The sequence below is a fragment of the Eleginops maclovinus genome, chromosome 12, assembly GCF_036324505.1.
Source record: "Eleginops maclovinus isolate JMC-PN-2008 ecotype Puerto Natales chromosome 12, JC_Emac_rtc_rv5, whole genome shotgun sequence".
NCBI classification, from domain to species: Eukaryota; Metazoa; Chordata; class Actinopteri; order Perciformes; family Eleginopidae; genus Eleginops; species Eleginops maclovinus.
The window spans coordinates 20844852-20872699 of record NC_086360.1 but is presented as its reverse complement, the minus strand read 5'-3'; the positions used below and the strand labels follow the sequence as shown (position 1 = coordinate 20872699).

The 27848-nt window shown below is 39.7% G+C and overlaps 3 protein-coding genes across 8 annotated transcripts in view; 1 reads left to right on the top strand and 2 right to left on the bottom strand.

The window, feature by feature from the left end:
- Positions 1-16483, bottom strand: part of rhobtb4 (Rho related BTB domain containing 4) — a 46114-nt gene extending 29631 nt beyond the window's left edge. Inside the window, exons 1-2 of one of the 3 annotated variants that reach the window (XM_063897065.1) lie at positions 16386-16483; positions 9142-9277 (exon numbers count right to left, since the gene is read on the bottom strand). The gene's annotated coding sequence lies outside the window, so the exon portion shown is untranslated. Of the gene's footprint in view, positions 1-9141; positions 9278-9347; positions 9555-9974; positions 10099-16385 lie in introns of those variants that run through there. The other 2 variants (XM_063897063.1, XM_063897064.1) reach the window with 2 other exon arrangements.
- A 3681-nt stretch (positions 16484-20164) lies between these two features.
- Positions 20165-27804, bottom strand: wdr54 (WD repeat domain 54). Of its 4 annotated transcripts, none has more exons than XM_063896463.1 (11): positions 27584-27804; positions 24152-24351; positions 23684-23908; positions 23179-23241; positions 22941-23007; positions 22465-22521; positions 21738-21865; positions 21447-21547; positions 20980-21142; positions 20721-20795; positions 20165-20581 (listed from the first exon to the last, which is right to left on the bottom strand). In XM_063896463.1, the coding sequence occupies exons 3-11, from the start codon at positions 23906-23908 to the stop codon at positions 20450-20452; spliced, it is 1011 nt and encodes a 336-aa protein (XP_063752533.1). In that variant the 5' UTR covers positions 24152-24351; positions 27584-27804; the 3' UTR covers positions 20165-20449. The 4 variants fall into 4 exon arrangements, with proteins under 4 accessions (XP_063752533.1, XP_063752532.1, XP_063752534.1 ...); XM_063896462.1 differs by having other exon boundaries at positions 23684-23954; positions 24248-24351; XM_063896464.1 differs by having other exon boundaries at positions 24248-24351.
- Positions 24364-26893, top strand: LOC134873067 (uncharacterized). Its single transcript, XM_063896460.1, is given in 5 exon segments — positions 24364-24383; positions 25065-25490; positions 25649-25816; positions 25895-26437; positions 26439-26893. Coding segments are annotated over 4 exon segments (1239 nt in total). The 5' UTR covers positions 24364-24383; positions 25065-25277; the 3' UTR covers positions 26754-26893.
- Positions 27805-27848: the final 44 nt, after the last annotated feature.

The window sequence follows — 27848 nt, the reverse complement described above, 5'->3', positions numbered from 1 at the left end:
GCGCAAAGTCTTCTCCAGCACATCCCAAAGATTCTCAATCGGGTTCAGGTCTGGACTCTGTGGGGGCCAATCCATGTGTGAAAATGATGTCTCATGCTCCCTGAACCACTCTTTCACAATGTGAGCCCGATGGATCCTGGGATTGTCACCTTGGAACATGTCCGTGCCATCAGGGAAGAACAAATCCATTGACGGAATAACCTGGTCCTTCAGTATATTCAGGTAGTCAGCTGACCTCATTCTTTTGACACACAACATTTCTGAACCTAGACCAGACCAACTGCAGCAACCCCAGATCATAGCACTGCCCCCCACAGGCTTGTGACCTTTTTTTTTGGCCGGACAGTGTATTATCAGTCAGTTTGAAAGTGATTTACATATAATCTACCAGATAAATTCACCTGTAAGGTCTTAATATTCCTTTCAGCAAATCCACAAGGATAAGAAGGGAGCTTATCATGGACTACCTGCAAAGTGCCTTCAATATTTTGTCCCTAGAGCTCTTTAGTGCAGTGTGGAAAGAGGTCAATTCGTGGCATATAATAATACTTTAACTTGTGTAAAAAAACACCATTGAATTTCGATGTTCCTCATCTGTTCTACCTCTTGTAGTTTTCTTTAGTGTGGCCTTTTGTGGCATTTGCTTAAATATAAAATAGATAATTCTATGATTTATTTACTTTTCCGCATAACAGTACAAAAATGTTCCAAATCTTTTATTAAAGGGACAGAACGCTTTGGGACATAAGCCTGGTGTTAGCTGATGACTTTAAGCAACTGAAAAACAATTTGCAATTAAACTTCAATTTGCACACCCCATTTATAGTCATTGCATAACTGTCCACACATAACTATGGCTATGCATTAGAAGAAATAAGAGAATAATCCATAAAAACTTCAAAACACAAGATACATCTTAAATTGCTGTTGTGAATGTTCCTATAATTTAGCCTCAACTGATCCAACAGACAGCAGATATGTTTCTGTTTCAGTGTAGGTTACCATGTTCACTTACATCATGCTCTAAGCTTTACATGTATATACCATAAGGTTCCTTTAAGAGCATTATTGGCCAGCCCATTATTGCAGATCAATGGGTGGTCAACAACACAGTACTGTAATTTGTCACCTGCCAGGAGGTTTTCCAACAATGCATACAATCTATTGCTGGGTGCTGACACCCCACTGCTACCTGTGGTGATGTTGGGAATGTTGTTAACCTCTCTGAACCTCAGACATGTCTGCAGAAGCTCACACTCTGGTGAGGATGTATCAGTTTAAACTTTGGACTGTGGTTCAGATCAGAAAACAAACAGGAAAAGGTTAGGGAGGGTAAAGGAACTCTCACGGCTTTCAAACATTGAACAAAAAAAGATACATATTCTTTGCATGTTTAGATTGCACTCATCTGATAATGCATGGATAAAAAAAGCAATATTGTTACATTTATAATTCTGTAAAAATATCTAAAAGTGAGTATATTGGTGCGGAATTCTATCTAATGTGATGGTAACCAGGAAAAAGGTCACGTAGCAGCAAGGATAAATGCTAGTGTGTTCGGGGAGAGATGCATTTGGCTCGGAACAGGTCAGTCAGTATTCCAGAAACAGCCTGATCAAACAGAGACTGAAGCCAAACCAAACACCTCTGGACTTCAGTCTGGCACAGACAAGCAGAGATCACACTCTACACAGTCAGTTCAGCAACCCAGAACACTCTGCATAATACTGTAAAGCAGAGATTCAGCGCCTTTTGGGCCTGTGACTGTGTTAAAATGAAGCAAATTCTACCTGGAACGTATCGTCACAGGTAGCATATGTCCACCAGTGGTAATCAATTAAACAAAAGAGTTATTTATGCTTTAAATGAATAACTTAGAGGCTGAAGGACCTGCAATTATTCACTAATTTTGCTGCTTTTACTAGCTGATAAGTTACAATGCATCCATATTGCTGCATGTCAAATGTATAACAAGTGTGTCAATTTAAACTTTAATATTTACCAATATGTTGTCCATTTTTCAACACGACAAATCCTAAATATCTGCCTGTATTTAAAAAAAAACTGTTGCTCAAAGATCCATAAATAGAGAGGAGGAAATGGAGGGGAGGGAGAATACAGGAGTCTAAAAATCGCAGACAGACTGAGACGCAGACAGCCAAATAAACCACATAGAGATCTGAGGCATAACAGGAAGGTCCTTTTTTGTGTGTACTTCAAATAGCAATTGCATGTTGTTTATCCATTTTGTAGTTAGAGTTCCTCATATTGTATCGCACTTGCACAAACAAAAACAAACCTGTGTGGAATTGAAAACCTCTCACCGACAGAGTAAAACAGCCATGCATTCATCTGAATGGCAATGCAGTTTTCATTTTATCCAATCAGGCTTGGAGTGGGATTTTATAACCCGAAGAGGTCAAAGCATTTTCTCAGATAGTAGAGGACTCATGTAATCCTTCAGCTGGCCACAAAAATCCCCAAATATAGTGATATGATTTTGCCTCAAAGCAATGTAATGCAATGCCCTACATACTGCTTAATTCTGTCAAATAGAGGTTAACGGGCATCTACAATTTCTGGACCCCGTTAACCAAGGTGAAACATGCATGCACGTACATTGTAGCTCACAACTGATACAGTATGCACAGGAGGCATCCTAAAATAGTGTGATGGAAAAATCTATACTGGTGTCTGGTTATTTCCGCACTGCTACAGAGGGCCCTGGTGATACAACCGGCATACAATTGACATCTCACACTGTGACCACATGGCATACATTGCCAAGCTGCAGCAACACCACACATGCTTTAATCATACGAATAAGATCAATGGGCTACAGGGTTGAAGTTCTTTTGGATGTCTCCTTACTGTTAATTCTGTACCAAATTAATACTGTGGTCATTCAGACAGGAGAAATATTCAAATGAGATGCACTGACATAACCTAGGATTTTTTATAAACAAAATGTAACATCTACATATCTCAAAATGTCCCATAAATATGGCTTTTATTTTAGATAAATTATTATTATTGTATTATCGATCATTGCAGCAAAGGGGAAAAGCAATTCAACCAAAAACCATAACAGCCATAATGGAGCATAACAACATCCAGGAAGTCGATATTACTCTGTTGAGAAATGCATCAGTATTTAGCACATGGTATTAAATAGGAATATATTGATTGTAATGATTAAAAATGTATGTAGAAGTGAGTGTGATATATTTTAGTCAGAGACAGAGAGAGAGAGAGCAAGAGAAATAGAGAAAAAGAGATTATTTTATTGCCAGATTGTATTCAAATGTAAAAATCGTCTGTCCTTAGATGACCATGATTGATTTACAGAGTAATGTACTATCTAGATTAATCTATATATGAGCTAAAACTCACTTAATACTACAGACTTTCGAGTGATAGGTTCATATCACCTGCAACGCCAAATCAGGACCGGGGCAAAAAGTGGGCAGTGCACAGATATGCAAACAAATGGCATCAAAGTTCTCCAAACTGCTTCTGTAGAGAGGGTGTCTCGAGGAGCTCATTCTGCCATGACAACCCACAAAGTTATCTAAAAAAATATGATTCATTTAGATATCATAATACTTTTTAATCTATTTTTCCAAAAAAAGGAAGAAAAAAGATATGACCTTTTTGCTCTTAACTTTTTTGTCCTCCCTTCAATGTGTTTATAATTATGGTTAAGTTTCCTGAAGTATGCATTGGATAAAAATAGATCCAAGCTGAAACTGGATTAACCAAACCACATAATACGTGATGAGTCAATAGCAGATTATAATGGGGCCAACCACAGAAATGCAGTCAGAGAAACACTGATGACAGAGCTATCATCTACAACTTGCTACCCTCAGTTAGCAAATCTAATTCATCCTTGCGTATGTCCTGTGTTTGCATGGTCCTGTGTTTGTATGAGAAAGATAGTGTCAGTCAGGTTTCATCAGTCTTCTGAAGCTGCAAAAAACTAATGTCACATGTCAGTTACAAGTGCAAAGACAACAATATATAAACATAGATAAAGGGAAACACCTTAAACTTTAGACACACGCAAACACAGACACACTGACACAATTACAGATTAAAATTCTCTCGTTCATGAGTTGCTCGGATAACAATGAAACTGGTCTGACCCTGATTAGCAAGAAAGGCACCCTTGGGCGTTTCTCGCACTACTAATTAGTTTAAAGCCTCCAGCTCTTACAAGCACAATGACAGGCAGACAGCATATGCATGTGTCAATGTGTTTATGTCTATATTAAGGTGTTGTGGGTTCGGGATAAAAAGTGTTCCTCTGTGTGAGTCATTGTGTTTGTATGTATGGGTTTGGGTGTGTTGGAAGATGGATGCATGCTTGTAATGCTGTTGGGGTGTGGAGCAGGAAAAAATGAATGATGTCAAAAAGGGTACAATAAAGGGTTCAAAAAACATTTTAAAAATAGTTTCCCCAACGCTCTCCATCACATTTGTGTCCAATTATCACCAGCAGTCAGTACTAAAATGACATAAAGGCCAATATCTATCTGACATTAAACATGCAATGGCAACTCCAGTACATTCACTTTCTCTCAATTTGTTTTTTGGACCAACAAGAAAATTAACTGTGAACAAACTCTATTTCTCCCAGCCAAACACCAATGTTGCTCTGGGTGCTAATTTAGGTTTCTTAATTATCTAATAATGAAAGCCACGACTGCTGAATATTGTGTGTGATGGGATGCGTGTTATTACAGGAAGGCAGGTGGATAGACAGGAAGACAAGATGTGAAAACAAACAGGAAGACAAAGAGACGAACAGACGAGACTTGCAGGCATTGAAAATGAGAGAGGCGAGAGATTATGTGTGTGAACAACACAGAAGCCAGACATATGGGGCTGTTTGGTCATATACAGACCAGGGAAGTGGTTAGTGCATGGGTCGGCTTACGAATTCCTGTATGAGATGCAAGGACAACCTCACTCGTCCCACAACGCTTGAAGCACACAATATACACACAACTATATTTAAAAAGCCCTCAGAAAACCTCCTATGGGGTGAAATCTTTGAGTGAAAAACACACACATCCACTTCAGTACCTATTTGGCATATCATTAGTCATATGACTTTGGAGCCAATCCGCCCAAGGGGATTGGCTTTCTGCCACAAACATGAGGACCAGATGCTAAAGAAAAAGACAGCCCGGGATCAAATTGCATAAAGAGATGCACCCGTACAAAACTATGCATGCATAATGACACGTAGATACAAAGGAGGATATATTTGTTGCAGTGATACATCCACACACCACGATACAGAGAAGCACACAAACACAAGCAAGAACATAAATAGAGAGGAGCTACAGCCAAGCAACCAAGCTGTGCCTCTTTCTGTCTGTGGCATAACACGCTGTCTCTTTCTGAACACACACACAGACCCTCAGACATGAACTGTGTGTGTGTGTGTGTGTGTGTGTGTGTGTGTGTGTGTGTGTGTGTGTGTGTGTGTGTGTGTGTGTGTGTGTGTGTGTGTGTGTGTGTGTGTGTGTGTGTGTGTGGTGTGTTGCTCTGTGTTTAACTGCACAATGTCCATCTGAGAATAAGCAGACCCCTGATTATGATATTAATGCCAACTTAAATGTTTCCCAGTGAGATGCCTGGACTTTCACAAAGCAGTGTGTGTGTGTGTGTGTGTGTGTGTGTGTGTGTGTGTGTGTGTGTGTGTGTGTGTGTGTGTGTGTGTGTGTGTGTGTGTGTGTGTGTGTGTGTGTGTGTGTGTGTGTGTGTGTGTGTGTCAGTTAAGGAGAGGAATAAGAAGCCTTTGTGTGCTATCAATAATTAAAAGAGTGTCTGGGCAGATTGGTAAATGTGAGTTTCCAGCATATATACTCATTAATCTTCAGCTCCTGACCATGACTCTACAAAGCCTTCGATGATTTGTCATTCTGAAGCCATCAAATGTCAAAATGTGATCATGTAAGCAGGCACAGTGTTCTACAGGTGACGGTGTACGAAAAGTGACCTAGCAGCTGAAGCACATACATAGACACTACAAATTACATAGTTTTACAGGCATAAAGCACTGATCATACCAAAAAGTTGGTACTGAACTCTGTCCTTATATTGTGTCAACAGTGAGATTGTGTAACACGCCTCTATATCAGGGCAGCCATTCTAGATCTCTGCACACAACCCCCTGTCAGACCCTGGCCTCGGCCCAGCCCAGAGCTGTAAGTGGCCCTGACCCAAAGAAGACGCGCTCACTGAATTCTATCTTATCTCCTCTCGCACTTTTGGTCTGACCTGGCACTCTCCTGTCCTCGCTGGCTACACGACACCTTCTTATCCAAGTCTCTCACCACACACAAACAGCTCTTTACCTCACCTATGAGCTGTCAAGCCTTGTAAAGGTATGTTTTACTTCCCACATACATGAAATTGGGAGTATGTACTGTATAAAAAACTGTTGCAGGAATGTTTGATTTTAAGTAAAAATTGAATGTATTTGTGTTTGGAGACCAAACTATAGACATGTATTTGCTCACTGGTCTATAAAGGGGCATATAAAGCTAACCACATCTAGTCTCACACACACAGAGTAAAAACAGAGACAGTGCAGTGGAAAACCTCACAAGAGGAAGTTTAGACAGATGTTCAAAGGAGATTAAAGTGGAATGAGTTATGAAATAGTTAAGGCATTATTTTGTAAAAGTTATCGACCAGGACATAGACTAAGAAACTTTATCTGTTTCTATTTACATTTCTAAAATCCTTTCCTTAAAATGTTCAGTCTTAAAGGAAGAGGAAGTGGGGAAAAGATGTGAGGTTTGTCATCACATTTTGTATGTTGATAGTCATGCAGTATAGCAGCTGACATGATCTTTCTTACTTGCTCTCTTTCTCAATCCCTCTCACTCCCTTAGCCTGCCCTACTCTAGTTTTCCTAAGAAAAAGCCCCTTTCGTGTCCCTCTTCCACAGGATCTACACTCCTTTTTCCTCTATTCTTTCAGCTTCCTAGCTAATTTCTTTTTTAGTCAACCCAATATTTGTTTCTCTTCTATTCTCTTCTCTCCTTTACTCAAGCACATAAAGTGACACGTTCCTTAACTTTCCCCTCGCTCTGCTTTCTGCTCTTGCAAACACATTCTTTGCTCACTGGCACAGTTTAAAAAACAACCAAAAAGGCAGCCAATAAGAGAGAAACAAACTGTACAGTTGCCATCACTAGCACAATCACTTGCTTCTGTATACCTCTTGGTTTTTCTCTATCTCTCTTACTCCCCCCCTTTCCACCATGTTTTCTCTCTCTCCAAAACTTAAGAGGACAAATATCATGTGGTGCTGGTTAAAAAAGAGGACATGTTGTATGGTGATTTTTTGTTCCTTTTCTATGAATGTTTGTGTTGGCATCCGGGATGTGTGTCTTTCAATAAAGATTGCTTTAAAACTTCAATTCCAACTCTCCATCTTTGTCTACATACATTCAGGCATATATCCATGCACATAAAAACAATACAACATTTCCCATGCACACATGTCAATGCCCCCAGTCACACTGAAACCAGTTGAAGGGACGTGGGGACTTGTGTGTATGTTTCTGAGTGCAAGCATGTGTGTGCATGTGATCAGATGTGTGTGATATTGCTTAACTCACACAAAGACACAGCTTCTTATATGACTCCCAGCTGTGTGGACTTGGCCCACTAGACAGCCATCCAGCAGCCAGGAATGTTTGGTGTGCAACTCCACTGGAAAGCCCCAGTTACCCACACACACACTGACTCTCTCTCAGCCTCCTCTGGAGACAACCTACTCCTCTGAGCAGGGGCAGACAGAGGGATGGGCCTCACCCCAAAGGAAGAATGGTTCAAATTCCACAGCTGATAGAAAAACACAGAGGAGTGGGACAGAGCAGAGGAACTGATGTCAGCTCTATCAACCATCCCCCCACACCCACCATCTGTTCTCTGCTCAGTGTAGGAAAAATGAAGAGGAAGGAACAAAAAACATTTGGAAATATTCTACTCTTGTAGCCATTGTTGGTGTAGCTGATAACTGGATGCTAGGTTGGCTGTTGTCGGAGATACCAGGTGTCCTGCCAGGCTTTGACCTGTGTGTTTTAGCATAGAACAGCCACTGTTTGGCTCCGAGTGACTCCACTCCTCAGCTATGCATTTAACCTGGGGTCACTGCTCTGGGCTGCAGGTGGCGGAGATATCTGATGCTGTGCTTGACCAAGCCAAGCAAACTGAACTTACAAAAAATCACAGACTTACTCACTGATGCATTACTGTATCTCCAAAGAGAACCTAATTAAGATACAGCAGATCTAGGCTTAGCCAAATAAAGTTATGTAATGTAGCCTTGTTTAAATATACCCACAGGGAAATACAGGGATAGTTTACGGTGATATGATATTGAGATTATGCCAATTAAATTATTTTGATGTCATTGAACAACTATAAAGTTGACTGTGTTTACTGTATTTTAATACTTGCATCATAAAATAATGATAAAACATTTTCATTAAAAGATATCATATCAAAGTTAGATTCCCATTTTCGAAAATCATATTACTTCTTCACATTGAGATATTGTGTTCTATCCTTTGAAAATCCTTTTCTGTGTACGTCATTTTCACTCAATATCTCCCTTCTTGAAGAAGAAACAAAGTCTCAAAACCGAACAGGCAAAACAAGTTGACTTGCCAATAAATACAACATCCCCTTTAGATTAGAAGCCTCGTGATTTGTCTCAATGTTGTGCTGATTTGAGTCTTGACTTTACATAAATGTATTGATTTCTTAAAGTTTAGTTTTCATTATTGTCCTAACATTAAACAAAGATAAGATGTATTTTATAACTTCATAACATTTTGCAACTGTGGGCGTCTGGCAAAAGGCACTCAAAATACAAGATGCATTACGACGTCTTTTTTGGGGTGTTTTCCCCAGAACTGCCCGGTGAAGAAGTTAAAATCAGCTCAACCATAAGTTCGTCCATAAGTGCAGAACAACAGTGTGAACAACCCTGTTGAACCGTTATGTAATCCTATAGCCTGCCTGTCCACATGTGGTCTGCCCTGAATGTGCTATATTTTCCAGTTTACAAGTTTAAACATAGTATTTGTTATATTCAGTGGCTCTTACCTTTGAAAGACATTCACCTCTGGAATCAGTTCAGGTCTCTCTCCTCTCGTCGTCCACTCTCAATTCACACTTCTCCGCTGCTCTTTTCCCTTCAGTTTATTCTGGGCAGGGCTCGTCTTTGCTTCTCCCAAATAAACTGCAAGGCACAAACACATGCGATCACTTCAGAGCACTCCTCTGTATGACAACATCTTACCCTAACTCACATGTTTTAACACCCGTTCCGTTTCAGCCCGGACTTGAACGTCCTCAAACGAACGGGTTCGTTTCTAAATGCGCGTGTTTGGTGAAGATCTGCCAAAACTGACAGAAGAAAAATGTTCCCGACTGTTGAAGCCTAGAGACGCCAGGAGGAATGTAATTACATGTAGACTGCTGCATAATGCAAAAGCAGCAGACATGCTCTTGTTTGCAGGCCCCCGCTATTGTGCTCTGCGATCTGTCTGGGCTGGTGTCCGCCTGTGGTCCTGATGCGAGTTTTTTCCACGTCCCTTTGTTGTCTCTGTCAGACCTTCAAGGAGGGAGCACATGGAGGAGGGGATCCTAAATCCTCGACTTTCTTTTGTCTGTCTTGTTACCAGTGCTACTCGTAATGGCATGATGAGTATTCTTATAATGAATCGACTCACACATGTAGGAAAGAATTTTTTTTGACGATTGTGTTATCAGCTCGCATGCATTTCATCACATTTTCATCACTATCGCATCTGTCTAATTTCTAATGCTTTTATTTAATTTGTCTACTTCCCATATTTAGAAAAAAAACTGCACATCTTGTTTAAAAAGCCATTTTTTTTCTTCTACAACAAACGTATTTTGGTATCCTATCTCACCAAATGTCTCGCCAGAAGTTAAGTTCTCTCAGAGGAATGAGCTGAAGCTGTTGTCTCTCCTCTCCTCCCCTATCCTTCTCTCGCTGTCTGTCCCAGGCGGTGGCAGAGCCCAGTTATGTTTCACTCTAGACCAGCCTTCACCCACAGCAGCCTGCGCCAGCGCCTATCAACGAGCACAGTGACGACAGCATCATTGCTAGTCACCACAGTGCCACACCCATCCATTCATAAAGTAGAGGCCAGCCTCCAGGCGAAATACTGCATCATATTCCTATAGGGACATTTTACATGGTATGCTATCTTTAACGTACTTTGGTGTCATATAAGCATCTGTTGCCACACGTTATGACTTCCATCTTAAGAAATCCACAAGGATATAACCTTAGGCTTTTGGAAACTGAATTAGCAATCTGACATTTCAGATCAAGTTCAAGATCAAATAAGAGAATAATTGTGAATTTTGAAAATATTTTTTTCCCAATTGAATGTGACTGTTATTGTCTTGTGATATCAACACACGTTTACATAGGCTTCTTTAATGTGAAATATTGTTCAAGCACAATTCAGGAGGGCTGGTGCTCACGCTCTCCTTGTCTGTCTCACTGTGTTTGTGCAAGGTTTTTTAAAAGCATTTTTAAACCTTTGTTTTCTCTCCTTACAACTACTCACATCGAAACTATTTGGGTGGATGAACACGTCTAGCAAAGCACTATTGTGTAGTACAGCAGGTTCCCAACCTCAGGGACGATTCTGCCCATAGCCATTGTTCAATACAGATACTGAGGAGTACAGAAGAAACACTAATTATGTCTCGTTGCTATAAATATGTAAACATTTCTATAAATTAAAGTAAGTTTTGTTGTTTTGAAATCATCCACTACTGGCCAACTCTTCTCTTTTTAGTTTAGCTTTTGTTATTTATTTTTCTTTCCTTTTATTACTACAGCCAAAGAAAGCAAAGAGGTCCACAAGCAGCAAAGGGCAATATATATTTCATTAGGACATGAGGCACTCTACAAGTGAGCCATTGGGGCAACCTGTTCAACACTTTCTGACACTGTCAGTGATATTATGCCCAGAGAAACATCAGCATCTCTTTTGAATGATGTAATCAGTTGTCACATATCTAATTATAAAGTATCAAACTTCCCCTTAGAAAACAAGCAGGGGCAAGAGGTCAAATAACCCCTCTGAGCAAAATGACACAACATAAAAAAAAACACTGGCCTTTAATTCAGCCTACAGTGTCAACTTGTTTCTCTGAGCTGCCAGAAAATCCTTCATCAGCGTTTCTAAAAGACAAAAATGCTGTTCCCTGTGTATGCATTTACTCTGTCTTGGGATTGGCAAAAGTATAAATGTCAGGCAGGGGCTGTGAGAGGCCCCCTGTGTCTCACAGATTCTCTAAGACTCCTGCTCAGCCAAGCATCTGAAACAGCCATTGTCCTGTGAAGGGAATGGAGCGACCTGCCCAGGCTTGCTCCTACCTCAATGTGCATGCAAGTCCTAGGCAACCGTCCTCATGCTTTGTCCAGCAGGCATGCATAGGAGACATCACACATACACACCAATGCACGCTAACCAGGAACATCATGCTGTCGCCATAAGATGGATACCGTTTGGCTGAACCACTAATGTGATTGCTTCAGTTCTATTCTATATATTCTGTGTCCTGTGTTCTGCTGACACTCAGTACACACTGAAGGTCATATGACTGTGTGTGTGTGTGTGTGTGTGTGTGTGTGTGTGTGTGTGTGTGTGTGTGTGTGTGTGTGTGTGTGTGTGTGTGTGTGTGTGTGTGTGTGTGTGTGTGTGTGTGTGTGTGTGTATTTAGTCCACTTCTCTGCAATCATTAGGCTGTGTGTCCCCTCTCTTCTTTATGGAGCACACAGGTGTACTGGACCTTTATCTCAAAGTGTCTTGAACAGCAATTTTCCATTGCCAGTGTCCTGTGCTATTGCACTATTGATGCAGCCAAATGGGCACAATAGGGGCATAATGGGTGCTTGCAACTGGTTCACCTCTATCTCTGTCAGTCTCTCTTCTGAGGGGGCAAACTGCTGATTCCAGGGGTGTGAAAGGCCTGCGTCGGCTAGATTTCTACAAACAAACACAGGACACAGCACTCAACACAGACATAAATAAACAATGCAAAACTCACTGACACACATACACAAAACGATGATCTTTGTCCCCGTTCAGATCAATTTCACTCAGCAACTCTGTACTCTCCACTGTGGCATGTTAGGAGCGACAATGGCCTTTGACACCAGCCATGACCAACCACAATGGGCCTCTCTACGCCTGAGAGCCTCTGTTATTCTTCTGCCTGATCTCACAGACAAAGCAGTGTTACAGAAGTACCAATTGAGCTTGAACAATCGCTGACAAAGGAGGCACTGACTTGGTGTTTCCAAACCCCCTTGCCAACTGTACCACATATTGGGCAGTGTAGTGTGAAGTCAAATGGGTATCATACGCTACCCTGCTCAGAAAGATGATAACAATTAACTTGCTGAAGTCAAAGTTTTCCGATTGATTGAAATAGTACAGAACAGTGTGAGACTCTGCTTTAGATATATCTATAATATGAAATACCACTAACGTGTAATGTTCTACTTTTATTTAGTCTGCTTTGATCTGAAGAGGGGCATCAAAATGTACATTTAGACTTACACAGAATAAAATGTCATCCAATGAACTACAATTGAACTCAAATACAAAAGACATACCAGAACAAAACAGGAAATATGACTAAAGTTAAATAGCAATGACTGTGAGCCAGAGAACAGAGAATCAACAAAGACTCCCAACCCATGATTCTGCTGAGACAGGAAGTGATAGGCCAACAGAGTCCTAAGAAATGAATAAACTACAAACTCCTGATTTATTCCAGCAGGAACTGGCAGTTTTTGAAAGAAAAAAGCCTATCCCAAAACTAGTGCACCAAAATAAAGCCAAACTTGAACCCTAAACTGTTTGACCCATCATCACCCCACAAGGATGGTGTAGATTACTTTTCCTATTAGTGAGTATGTTTTTCATGCACATGTTTAGAGACCTTAAAAAAGCAGGCAGCTTTGTGGCAACTGAGAGGCCAGATGTCACTTTTTCAGTGTGGACAGAGATCAGAGAAAAGATGATATAACCTATACCATCCGCCTCCATTAAGAGGTTCCATCTAGTCCAGTGCCCACCTAGTTTTGGGCACCTAGCTTCTTTGGTCCACCCTCCGGGCTGCCTATGTCCCTCTCGGGTGACACTTAGTTGCTATGAATAGACGCTGGCGTATGCTCAGTGCTGTCAGCTGGGCATTGGCAAGTGTGGCTCATGTCAGCAGAGCCGCAACGCAATGCTTCTTACTGGCGTCACTGCACCGACAGCACATTTGGGTCACCATGGAAACAGGGATGAGCACAGCTACCTCTGCCCTGACTTTCAATGGTTGTGTTTTTCAGACAAACTGATATCTCTCTTTCTCTCTTGATTTCTTACTGACTTCCTTTCCAGATCATTTTTTGTGGTCTTTCTCTCTTAGTTTTTCTGTCTCTTGTTTACATGACTTACGATGCTCAGCAGGTTACTGGAGGTTCGATATTCAATCCAAGAGGCTTTATATTCATGAAGGTCTTTGCCATTGTCGTTGTCATTGCTCAAATGACAAATACAAGAACGGACCCATTAGCTGATCATATTGTATTTATTCAAGGTCTTGGTCAACAAGTTTTTGCGTACTTGCAATTACTTCCTATCATAACAATATTCTCTCTATGTTCCTCTCCCTCCATTCACAGAGGCATGCAGTGTGTGAGTGACTGGCCTTAATAGAAATTTGTGTGGTTCACTGCGTTTGCACGGAGGTCCGACAGCTTTCTCAGGACAAATGAGCAGATTGCAGTGTTTGTACTTCTGCTCCATTTACCAAACATCATTTACTATGTCCTGGCTAGGGCCGGAGACCAGATGGGTAGAGGGGACAGGTACTAAGTAAATAAAACACAACTAAAAGAGAGGCTTTACTCAGCAGGTGCATCCTATGCCTGGTATCAAGGTTTTACAGTGTTTTAATCTCCTGAGATGATTGGTTCCAATGCTTTATATTTCCACATACTTATAGCAAACCAATGACAATCCCCCTTCTCTCCATCTTATCCTGTTTTTGCTTAGCCTTGTCATTATGATTACATATATTACAATTTGGCCAAAACCTATTTGAGATTCCGCATCACAAGCATTGTTCTTATCAGCTCAATCAAAAGAACTGCAGTCATCTATTGAAGCTTTTTACTGTAATAGGCAGATCAATGTAAAAACAGAACCAGAGGCATACTCACACCTTGTTTACCTGATACTAAGAAAAACACTTCTCAAGGAGTCATTTATATCTCACTCACAGAAGTGTTGAATTCATTCCCAGTGAATTGAGCAAAAATCTAAATAATTTAGCACTAATTCAATCGGTTACAGTTCAAACCACTCTGAATACCTATATGGGTCATCTTTGTATAAGGATATAGTATGAGGGCACACAGTTAATTGGTGTGTGTTGGTGGTGCATGCACAGTACTGCTGAGTGACAGAGCAGCTGGGGAATGTGTTGGGTAAGGGGGTCAGTAGTGCGCCACTCCATCTTATCTGTTCTAGTATGATAACTTGTGTGTTCAGGTCCTTAAAAAAGAAAGGTTTTAGTATTATCTTATGTAATATATGCTATATTGATATACCAATACAGTGTCTAACTGTAAAATACTACATGAAGCTCAAACTCAAACTAAGATGCAGTCTTTTGTGAATGTGTGGCAGAGCGTTGCTAGAAATGAGCTGAGTTACTATACCACTAGAAAGGAAAAGGTTACTTCTAGTTTGCTATTCAACTAGAGCTTACTTGACCATTATAAACAATAATCTCTGATGAATAATATCTATTTCTGCTACAATATAGTCTTTCTTCATTGGACTGTAGTTTCATAGATGAGCTTAGCTCGACTTTTCAGAACAAATGCTGCCTTGATTACTAATCAACTCCAATGCTACCACTAACAAGCAGATGCACTCACACACAACACATGCATACTAGAGTTGAACTGAAGACCCTCTGTGGAAACACAGCAGGTGCTATAAGAAGCTGCCCTCACCGTGGTAATGCTTTTATGCTACAAAAGAAATCAATTCTTTTTTCAATTGCATTAAAAATAACCTTTGAAAAGCAATTTTAGTGATTTTTTTTACCACATATTTAGATGGATAGATAATTGATCTTGATGATGAGATAGTAAAAATGATTATTTGTTCAGTATCTCTTTCTATTGATGAATAGCAGATAACTTCTATATGTTGGTTCTGCAGTGTTAGTTGGGTTTTCTCCAAGGCTGCCAATGAGAAATGATGCATGTTCACTTAAGTAAATTCCAAGTTGGTCAACTCTGCATTTCTCTTACTCAGTTCATCTGTATGAGCCCATGCAGAGAAAAGAAAAGAACGGACTCTTGACGGAATGTTTATGTATTTCAAATTAAGGTTTTGCCCTGAAGACACCCATTCATCTCCTTCACATTAACCCTATTAGCAGGCTCACTGACAGAGCACACTGATATGGGTTGCCAGGATATTGCTGTTGTTGTTATTACTGTGACTCTATTTTGAGACTCAATAACTCTATTAGTTAATGACAGGGGTATTTAAGTGTGATAAAAAGAGTTGATGGGAATGAAAAAATATATTTTGTTCAGTTGGATAGAGCGTTACCAGTGATCCCTTATATGATATTATATTAGGCTATATTACATTATTTACTGTCGTACTGGAATAATCAACACAGAACAGAACAAGGAAGTGTGTGAAAACAAATTATCACTGAACATATGAACAATTATAAAACAACAAATCTGAAAACTAATGAGAAGTAAAGAACACACACACAGTCGTGCACTGACACACTGATTCAAATTAGGGATGAATTAATTTGGGAGCCTGTCAAGAAAATAAATCCATCATTCATCATGATTTTACTGGTACCATCTGCACATAAGGCCACATACACATATATACATGAACACACACGCACACACACGGGCACACACACATGGGCACACACTTCACAGTCAGCACATCAACGTCAGACAATTCAAACAGTGCCCAGTGCTAGGCAACTGTGCCATCCCTGTGCAGATGGCTCTGATCATGTTTATTTTACTCTAATCTAGTGAAGTCCCAATGCCTACCCATGCCTTCTAAATGACGTTACTGGGGTTATGTTAGTGTTAGCTTGTAGTCAGCTAAAGAGTCAGTGTTCACTTTCCCCTGTATTCACAACTTTTAAGACTTTGCTTGCACCCAAATGTGTTGCAAACCAAAAATTCTCAATGATTTTACTGCCAAACAAATCTCTCAACATAGTAGATGGGCCCTTACCTTTCTTTCATCAGAGGAGCCTGAACGTGTGTTCTCATGAGCCGAGATTACCAGAGAAGTTTTGCAACACTGAGTCAGTCAATTCTGTATTTTCAGACATTTTGCCCCTAAATCAGAGGCCATTTTATAACAGAAGGGGTGGATTGTCCTGCCATGACATGCGTGGGTGTGGTTTTCCATGGTACTGCTTAATGATTTACAGGCGCTGTGGCCGTGGCAGTGGGTTGGCATTGTTTAAGTATAATGCAGTTGGTAATAATGGTAGTTGGTTGAAACATATCTAAACCACAATCATCTCATTTCTGCAATTTGTGCATGTTTGCAGACAGGGTGAGTTGCCCAACTAGTCAGGCCTGTTTAGTCACTCCACATTCCAATTATCATTATAACCATTACAAGATAGTAGTCATTTAAACGCCCTTTCTTATTCTCCCTAACCTGTTCCATCGAAATTCAGTCGAACAAAACCATTAAAGTTCATACGAAACAAATCATTGAATGTAACCATCCTTAACTGCAAATCTTACAAGGTTGGCTGCAACTAAAACAGTTTAAATGATCAAAATTATGATTTGAAGTACCTATAATCCATATTTTTTATGTAACCAAATCAAATCACAGAGTGAAACGATTAGGCAATACTTACAGGCTGGCTCAGAGTTATGAACCTTTCAAGAACTGAAACGTAGATCTGCAGGTCCACTTAGCTGACAGACCTTTAAAGCAATACTTAACCAATTTGCCTCGTCTGTAACTCTATGGTCAATGCTCTAATAATGCAATTTTTTGCTGCAGCTTCAGCATGAAAGTACTTAAACTTCACTCTAAACTTCCTTATTTAATAATATAGTGGAGCAATTAGCAGACAAATAACCAAGTATTTTCCTCAGGGATTGAAAGAGAGTCAAGACAGAGCCAAAGAGTATGATAATGGGACATCTTTGCCAGATGGCCCGAAACCCAACCCCAGATAAACGATCATGTTGCTCCACTAGATCTGTGATAAACAATAGTTTGCTAACAAGTTCACCAAATCAACTTTAAAAGTAAAGATTTATCAATTGATCCACAATTTGTGTCAAACTGCTAAAGTTTAACAGCAATAAGAATTTCATGAAGCCTTTATTACCAGCTTGTTGTTCTTTTTCAATGTTGTGCCATTTTTCAATGCTGCTGATATATTCCAGCCAGTTGAAAAGAAAATACAGAAATCCAGTAAAACCCAGTAAAACCCAGTCCTACATATGGAACAAATAAAGGGAAGATATTAGTACTGTAACATGTTCAGTGTTTTGAACAACATACAAGACATTGTCACTTTGCTTTACTTTGATGGTATATATAAAGATATTTTCTGATCATTTGTGATTGTAATTTGACTTGTTTGTGGTTTGCACCCAAATGTCTAATCATCTGTCAGTCAGCATTGACAGCCTTTCTGCTCTGTCAGTGTGTAGTACCCCTCTACCCTTTCCATTTCAGTGTGTTTAAAATTAAATATCTATTTATACAGCATATTTATTGGGGCTGGTTTGGTGGTTGCTTCATCAGAGAGCTGGGCTGTCTGTGGCAGCAGCCTGGAGAGGCTTTAGACTCTTCACCCCCCCCCCGGTGAGTCTCAATCCCCGTAGGCTTAGCACAGGCCTAGGCAGCTGCCACAAGGCTGTCTGGGCATGGGATAAAATGCTCTTTCTCCACCACAATAATGAAGAAACACACAAAGAAACAGCCTTAAAGATACGCATGCTGTGGTTTCACATATAGATACCTTTCACACCCACAAACGTGTAAGGTCATAACTGGCCTTGGTGGATGGACTTGTATTGTAACTGGAATTTGACAAACTGGGCTTGGCCGATACCTAATGTACAGTTGTTTGCTGGACAAGCTTTTCTTGTTGTTCAATTAACGATATTTAATAAGAATGTAAAACTTTGTTATCTCTTAATAGCTGCACAGCTGAAAAAGAAGCCAGTACCATTAAAGTGCCATAATGACATCTCACGGATATTATATGCATAGTGCGTTTATCTTTGATTTATAAAAGAAAGACACCTCTGACCACTGGGGGGCCTCGCAAAATACATTTCTGACTTGCGCCTCACATTAATAGAATATACGCATCTACCGGGGAATATGACTAGAAGGATGTTGCTGTACTACAATTGATTCTTGACACACATACACGCATGAATACACAGCAGAATCACATCATATCTGAGATCAGTTCATGTTGAGGTCTGATCCCCCCAACATTGTGTGCTCAGCTGTGTGTATCACCTAAGATCTGACTATTGACAAGTATTGTAGCAGTACACAGCATGAGCGGCCCCGGGGCTGTGTATGGGACTAGAGCGTCACACAGAACTATTGACTTAGTTAACAAGAAATAGATGAATGCTGTTGTTTGAATCCATGTTTCTTTTGACATTTCTGTAAAACATTTCTGCCTCTATACTCACAACCATTTATATTAGAATGTTTTTTAAATCCTTTGCTTATTCCATGTATCACTTTTGACCAAACCTCCCTTTCTTTTGTTCCAGTTAGTTATGTAATCTCACTATAGTGTCATTAGTGACCGAATATCGACAACTTAGTTCTCCAGCCAGTATAGTTAGTTAGCCCAGTTCAGGGACCTGGGAAGCATGACACAACATACTGAAAATGATTGATTTCATGAGGACTGTGTTTTCGTGTTACTGGTGTACAGTCATCAGCATTACCTGACAGTCAGTTGGTACCTACCAACTTTGAGTGACATCACATGCCTTGTGTGTGGGTTCAAAACACTCTTGTCAGTTGATGTTATGAGACCGGTGTTGACTGCAAACCAGATAACACTAGTATGAGGATTCTATACACGTTGCCATAAACTGACAAACAGCACTCAATTCCTCGTTGACCTGATTCACTCTTATCTTGTCACGATAAGGTTGGTAGGATTATTTGGTTGCCTGATGTGAACTTTTTTTAAAACTCCCATGATATGTGATGAACAAGACCAGGTTTTAAAGCTGAGATAGCAATATGTGTTTTCAGTTAAGTCATTTTTAAGCTTATCTTAACAGATCCTAGAAACACAATATATCTGTTGTACTTTGGATGTTGTGTCTTGAGTTGGTTCTGCACAGTAATTCTGAAACATTGATTATGGTAGGAAGTAGGTTGCTTTTTGAATAAAAGCTGTTCTAGTTTTTCATGTCATTTAGTAGGAAACAGAAAGACCTTCTTTTCACTGTAACTAGTGAAAATGTAGAAAATGTAAATGTCTGTGACCTATTAAAACAAGAAAGCAAGGTAAACATATACTTTACATCATAGAGATCATAGACATGATTGGAGAAAAAGTGCACTTGCCGTAAATGTAGATGTCTTGCCCCTTAAAAGTAAATAACAATAATGGAAGGGGAAAAAATGGAATACAACCTTAATTATAAAATTGAGTCTGCCACATGTTAGTCTTTGAACATGACTGGAAGAGAAGAAATGTTGCATAGAGAAAGAGAGAAGACAAACGTCTCAAACAGATGACCTCCCTCTGCAAAGTGCCCTGCTGGGTACGAGTGGCCTGTGGGGCCGCACACAGAATAAAATCACACTGTTATGGTTTTTCAGATAGTTCACTTTAGTGGACAAATTTTAGGCCACTCCACCTTGTCCTAAAGTGAAGTCTGTTTGCACTAAACTGTCGTTGGCCTGTTAAAAACAACAAAAAAAACAACAGCCCCATCTAGTGGGACATTTGTGAAGTGCAGAATTAAATCAACCGAATAACATTTCTTCTTTATAAAAATGTTTAATGGGTACAGTTATTTAAAACATACTTTTTTTCAGAAAGAACAATATAATATTTTATAACTTTTATAGCTTCACATGTACACATTATTTGTAATTTTCTCTAAACCTTTATAGACAAAAATATCATGAAACAAGATTTTACCACAATCCTTGCAGAATGTCTACCTGACCTTAAGCTTAAGTCTCTTCTAGGTCATGATTTCTTTCAGGAAATTCTCCAATTTACCAAATTCACATTCATATACGTCAACTACAGCAAAGTCCTACGACTGGGTGTACCGAATAATCTCACTTAGGTCATACCCCGTCACTGCAAAGGCGTAACCATCGCCGTCACAGAACTTGGCGCCACAGATTTGTGTGTCCGTCACACACTCATTGTGCAAATGGGCCACCTAAAAGGAAATGAAGAAAACACAGGGTTGTTTTGAGAGTATGTTTTGCTTAAACATGGAGAGATCGACCATAAATGTGTGTCTTGATTGTGAATGTATTCAAAAAAAAATGTTGGTATTCTGTGTCAAGTCCAGTTACCTCTACGCTTAGGGACTCTGGTTTTATTGACAGGTGCCACACCCTGACCAGAGAGTCCTCAGCCGCAGACAGAAGCTAGAGCAAAAGAAAAGCAAGTGTCAGGCGATATGCCCAAACACTTAAGCGCTTACGATCTAAATAATGTTGGTCATTTAAGTAATTATTCTTTTTAACTAACACATCTAAAAAGCATAAAAGCTTTTTCTTATTATCCCTAAACTACTTTAAAACCTTTATACATTTGATTTATACAACTCACCAGCCCGGAAAAAGGTGCAATGTCCAGAGAGTATATCCAGCGAGCGTGGGCATTGACCTCAGCGTGCAGGATTCCCGTCACTGCTTCATAGAGACGAATCTGGCCTGTGCCATAACCTGCCACGGCTGTACCTTTCCATAATTTGACCGATGTGCAGCTTATACTGAGAACAGTGAGGTGGATAGAGGATGATTGCAATTAGGGAGTTCAGGGAAAAGATAATGGACATTAGATTAGAGCCAGGAGGGAAAATTAATAAGAAACAATGGACAGTGCAACAGAACATAATGTGGAGTAGACAAATACAACAATGCATAAAAAAAGATGAGAAGGAAAGAGTAGGAGACGAGTGATGATGGAGTTTTACCGTAGATCACCTTATCAAAGCTCGATCTTTTACCACTCAAACGACAATATAATATGCAATATTATAATATAATAATAATTTAATGCAATTAAGTGCTTACTCAAAGCCAGGGATGTTGTTGAACCGCTGAAATGTCTCCCCAGACTTCCACACACACAGGTTGCCCCCATCATCCGCACTGATGAGATCAGCTATGCACTCCTGAGGCAATAAAGACAGCAACAGAATGGATAGGATCATGAACTAAAACAGGTCAATTAGTTGTATGTACTGTTTGTCTGTCATTCATGGCAAAAGAGAGATGTTCCAATTCAACCAAAAAACTAGCACACACACACACACACACACACACACACACACACACACACACACACACACACACACACCATACCTGGCTGCCTGAGCACTCTGAGGCAATGTCAGTGATGGACTTCTTGTGCCCCTTCAGTACATCTGACAGAGTAATATTACTGCCTTTACTGGGAACATCAAATACTAGAATTGCACCACATGAATCACCTAGAGAGAGTGAAAGAGAAGATGGAGAGTTGGCCCTGAGTTTGAATAAACGGTGTATAAATATTTTTCACTCTGTACAAAATAGCGGTGTGGACTTGCGTATCACAAAGTCACAAATTTCATTAGTTTAGGCACAACAAAATCAAAATGGACTTGCAACCTGATTAGGACTTGAGCACTTTGACTTGAAAATACTTGACACTTCCAAAGCCCAAATATTAAATTGCATGTCCATCGAATTAATTTATAAATTTCATTCATTTTATGTTTTCACACGTCATTCCAAACAAGTTGCCACTTAAGAACCAAGTTTACTTTACTGTACTGCCGAGAGAAAAACAAACTTAGTCTTTGTGTGTTGGTGTTAGTGTTCAACAAAAACAGACTGCAATATGCAAATCCTGCTGGTTGGAAATTACATTAAAGAGTGCATTTTGAGCTGTTTAAGATTTAAAAACATAGTTAATGACTTGGGACTTTACGCAGTCTTCACTTTGGACTTGCCTGTCTGGACTTGAGATTTGGCATGGTACATGAGGTCAATGACTTGAGACTTACTTGTGACTTGCAAAACAATGACTTCCATTTCTGTTACTTACCCACACATATATAACTTTTGCCCACTGCTGATATCCCCCGAGCAAACACTGCCTGATCTGGAATACAATTAAGTTCTGGATTAACGCTTTATATTCCACACATGATTGTGCACAAATATGCATGAACTTATGTGTGGATGTGTGTTAAGTGGTATCATAGGTAACCCTGACAAGCAGACCCTGCCATTTGTGATTGTTCCGATATAATTAGGTAGCTGTAGATGTCTGGAAAATGTTAATTTAATTATAATAATCAGGTCCTCTCACTGATGTTTTTAATTATGTTTGTGTTGTGAGGATGGATCCCATACACTGACACATTTCCACAGAACAACAAAGTACATTTGTTTACATACCTTATCTCACACTATTAAACTACATCATATTTATTGAATCTTTTCAAAGTGTTAATGCAAATAGCTGACATACTGAGTGAATGCATCTGCATCCAAATCCACAGTTTAGATGAAATGTACCTGTAGGTGTTTCCGGAGTATCCAGTGCATGCCAGTACACCATGGTGGAGCCATCAGATTCATAAATCTAAAAAGTGGATATATATTCAAATAAAAGGCTGTAAAACACATACATTAATACTTGTGTTTATGTTTAGACGTAAATAAAAAAAACAAACACTCAATGACAGACTTCAGTCCCGACATAGAGTCTCCCAATGACAGATTTTCACCAAAGAGCAGAGAAAAGAAAACTCACCTGGATGCCTTTCTGAGAGGTCACCACCAGCAGATCACGAGAGGGCAGAGCACAAAACGCAGCCTGAAAACAAAAAACACAGGATTTGTTTATGTTTATGATACAGTCAAATGCATAATATGCCAGAGCAAAAGATAAAATGAGCCAATGTAAAAAACTACATAGTGTTATGTTTGCCAGCAACCTATGGAATAATGCATTTCAGAGATTTCACATTGAGGATGTATATTGATCCTTAATGGCAAACAGTACAATATGTTTTCCCCTCTTTACACAAAGTCCTAGGACATGCAGTAGAGCAATGATCTTAAATATACATAGAAGACAAACAATACTTTGTTAAGACTAGTGATTCCCTCAAGCAGTATCAGTCTGCAGATGTATGTGGTTCCCTCATTTAGCAATCAATTTCTGTCCCCTAAAATTGAGGAACTAAACAAATGGGATATCAATTCATTATTAGTATTATGCCTCGCTGCAGATGATGCATGATGAGCTGCCTGACCTGCATGATGAGCGATGTGCTTGTGGCAACATTTGGCTCCTTGGACTGCAGCTGGCGGTGTGAATAGTTGAGGCCGTCCCAGGACGCACTGACCATGTTAACCACGTTAGCATGGACCACCGTGAAGTAGGTGAGGCTCCTCGGGGCGATACGTAGCACGCCGAGGTTGTTGTACAGTGCTGAGGCGCTGTTTTTGATCTGGATGCTCTTCTCTTTGTGATACATCTTAGCAGCGAAGTTTAAACAAATGAGTAGGCGATCCGGTATAAATCTAACATAATAAAAAAAGGGGATCAGAGTGTGCTTTAATTAGATAAGCAGTTTCATTTAAAATGCAGCTTTATTTGGTAGCAATTGGCAGCACTAAGCACTTAACATTAGCAGCAAGCTAATCTGTGTTAGCTAAAAACCATACAAAACATCGCAGGGTAATTAAAGGACGCTGTTTGCTTTCTGTGCTGCACTTACTCTTCCTTTAGATTACGTTACAGTGGGCCCAGCAGTCTTTGGGTATTTTGTAATCCACCATTACGTTAAGTTATCATAAACGAAGCACTTCTCTACCTCTTCTTGATCGCAACAGGATTACCAACGCGTCGTCCGCAGCCATAGATACACCTCTACGTAAAACGTCATCTCTGCGTCCTCGGTTGCCGAGCAACCGTACACTACACGGAAAAGGGGTACAAAAAAGAAGAAGGTATGGTGAGCTACTAAACAGACTTTACATCGTAACGTTATCATTTGGATGATTCGTAAGCAGCAAGCTATATGCAGCGATGTATCGTTAATCATTGTATCCGTCTAGCTATCAAATAACTTACCTTTAATAAAATGACACTTTACCGCCCAGTACTGTCAGAACTAACTGATAATAATGTTAGCTAGCTTGATTGTGTATGACTTATTTCTGATAGAGTAAAATAAATAGTATTAGGAAATGGTCAACATATTTGACATGACAATTAAGATTTTGTTGATTTAATAGGGGAATCACGGCAGAACATGTCATTTAAATATAACTATAGATTTACACAAGCTATTTACTTATAACACATCTTTAGATTATAGCTCTCAGACATTGTTGTCCAAATGTGTTTGTTTAAAATTTAAAATGCACGAAATTATTGTAAGTAAGTAATCAGGAGCATTGTGATGCTTTTTAAATACTAGTGATGCTTTGCAAATAGTAGTTAAGTTATGATTGATAGTATTATATTTTTACATCAAAATTCCCAAGATTAAATTAAACCTGTCATGTTTGACTACCACCACCGGATGGCGCTAATTTTTTACCAACTGACATTTCACAGCAACATGCCAACTGACGTTCTAATGTTGTTGGTTGTTCACTGTTAATTTGTTGATTTTTTTCCCCCAGGTAAATAAACTCCTCACCATCCTAAACCAATTGGGTTTTTGATTTTCTCATCAAAGTTTTTCCCCCTAGAATTTGTGTATCATGTCTCACACCAGCATCTGAGCCGCAATACCCCGCTCTGCAGTCAAGTCCCAAGCTGATAAGCGAGTGCGTAGGCTGTGTATCCAAGTGAACACCCCTCCAATAACTCCACCTCCAGCTCAGTCACCATTGATGGACATGTTGAGCAAGGAGGATGCAGATGAGACAGTGGAAGAGCTGAAGAGCAAGGTCATGGAAGGTTGCTTGCCACCTCCAACTCCAGCTCAGTCCCAATTGATGGAAATGTTGAGCAAGGAGCATGCAGACGAGACAGTGGCAGAAAGCATGGTGGAGCTGATGAGCAAGGTCATGGAAGGCTGTTTGAAAGTGGACATTGAAAGACAGGTAAAACAGCACTTTTTATTTTGATTCCCCACAAATGTGAACATCTGCTTACTGAGCTAAACCAATGGAGAAACTAATGAAAATATTTATTGAGCTGTCATCAATTTCATCCACACGTACTTATAGCATTTATGATGTTGCATGTTTCTGCCCTTAAGCTAGTACCTTTCACAGCATCCTGGGCCAAAAGCTACCTCACACAGATTCTAGAGAGTCAAATTCTGTGCCCAGATGACGGAGAAGAACCAGAGGAATCAGTGAGAACAGAAGACTCTGAGCCTATACCAGCAACTCTAGATGCCTGGGTTCAAGGATGTGTGCCAGTTGTAAGTACCCCCTCAACTTTACCCCGCCTAACCACAGAGTTAGTTGTAAATCTATATCTCTTTATTTGTTTCTATTAGGAGGCTGACATTGACCAGATTCCAGTACAAACAGAGCCAAGAGTCAACCAGGTGTGTAATGTTGTGGCCCAAACCAACACTTCGCCAAAGCTATCTGAAAAAGAAACAACTCCCAGGAAACCTGTCAGTAACAAGTGCTATGAAGTGCTTAGTCCTCACCCCCCACCAACAATTGATCTAAAGAAAAAGCAGCAGGTTAATTTGATTTCTAAGCCTGTTCCGGCCAAAATACTGCCACCCCTGCCCTATTCTGCAGAAAAAAAGGAAGTGAGTAAAGAGCGGAAAGACTGGACACATTCTATTTGTAACTACTCGACTGAATCATTATATCAGCATAATAACAAGAAACCCGTAACAAAACTTGATCAAATCAGCCTGCCTCGACATTGCATCATTCCTAAGTATGAGATTATTGACGACAATGATACAAAACCCAACGGCAAGAAAACAAGTGGACTATCCAAACTTGAACCAAGATATGTCAAGCAGCAGAGTGAGTGCACAAAAACAGTACCAAGGCAACTAAACAGTTCCAAGGATCAGGCCAGCTAAGGGGCGAAATGAGGCAGCAGAGGTCTGGCTGAAGAAACTGCCTCCCCCTATACAAGGAAAGGAAAGGATGGTCTCCTCTAGGCCTCTGAGGCTGGACACAATGGTTTTGGCCAAAGGAGTTTTCCTCGTGGATCCCCAGGCCGCTGGAGGAAACCACCCCAGATGTAACCCTCCTACTTATTCCACCAAGCTGAGGCCGATACAAAGTGTTGCAGCTACGCCAATGTTTTCAGTTGATCAGTTTACAACAGGTCAACCAGCTCGGGTTATACCATTGCTGAAGTCCAAGAGCCCTGACAACTCATAGAAAAACTAAGTGATAAATGTTTGTAGTTGTATTAAGAGCATATATAAATGGAAAAAAGTTACTTGTATCACAAGAACACTGTATGTTATTGCTGTTGTAGGCTTAGGTGGGACATTTTTTTACATGTGGTAAAGATTCTGACTCAATATACATTTCCCTGTCTGTATTTGTTTGCAATTCAGTGGTGAAATGCGCTGTGCACATGGAAGCTACAGTAAAAACTAAAGTATTAAAATAATAATGTATTTTATTTATTTATATTTATATTCTTATTTTTTTAGTACCAAAACACACTTTATACAATATATCCATTGACATTTGTATGATAGTTGTATCTATCAAAGGAAAGCTTTGAGTTCTATAATTGCCTCAGATTAAGTTAAATATACGTTCCTCAAAATTAAAACTGCAACACTGTGATGCAAGTAGGCTTCTTTTTAGTTTTAATAATTAAGACTGCAGGCTTCCTTTTTTCACTCGTGTGCATCTCGTCATATGCAGATAAACACTTAGTGTGGATCCATATTGTCTTTTAACCACTTTTTTTTTTTACTGTTATCTAAAACTCCAAACAATGAATACATTAAATATGTTTTGTGCATGTGTAATTACTAATTCATTTGTTGTGCCTTCATAAACATCTGTTGTTCATTACTGCAGATACCACATATTACAGAGGTTTCTACTATTTGGTTCATCACATTTTTATCAATGAAGGTATAAGAGAAACACTTCTTTGTATAATACAATACAGTTCAACAGCATTACCGAAAACTTTCTCAAAAAAGACCATGCTTTGAATCAACAGATCCAACAAACACTCAACTAACCTTAATGGTGGGTCAGGATTGATTGTAGGCTTATTTACATTACATGCATGCACACCAATCATAGTCTTCTGCGGCCGCAAACATCTGCCATGGATCTGTAGGTATTTGACTCAGAAAAAAGCAACTTAATTTAGGATATAAATATAAATAAATAAGTGATTTTCTGCGTACGACATTTTTTGTACATCAGTGCCACAAGAAGACTGTTCGTGCAACCTATCTTGTTGAGGCCGGAAAGACGTTGAACCACGCTTGCCGTACAGCG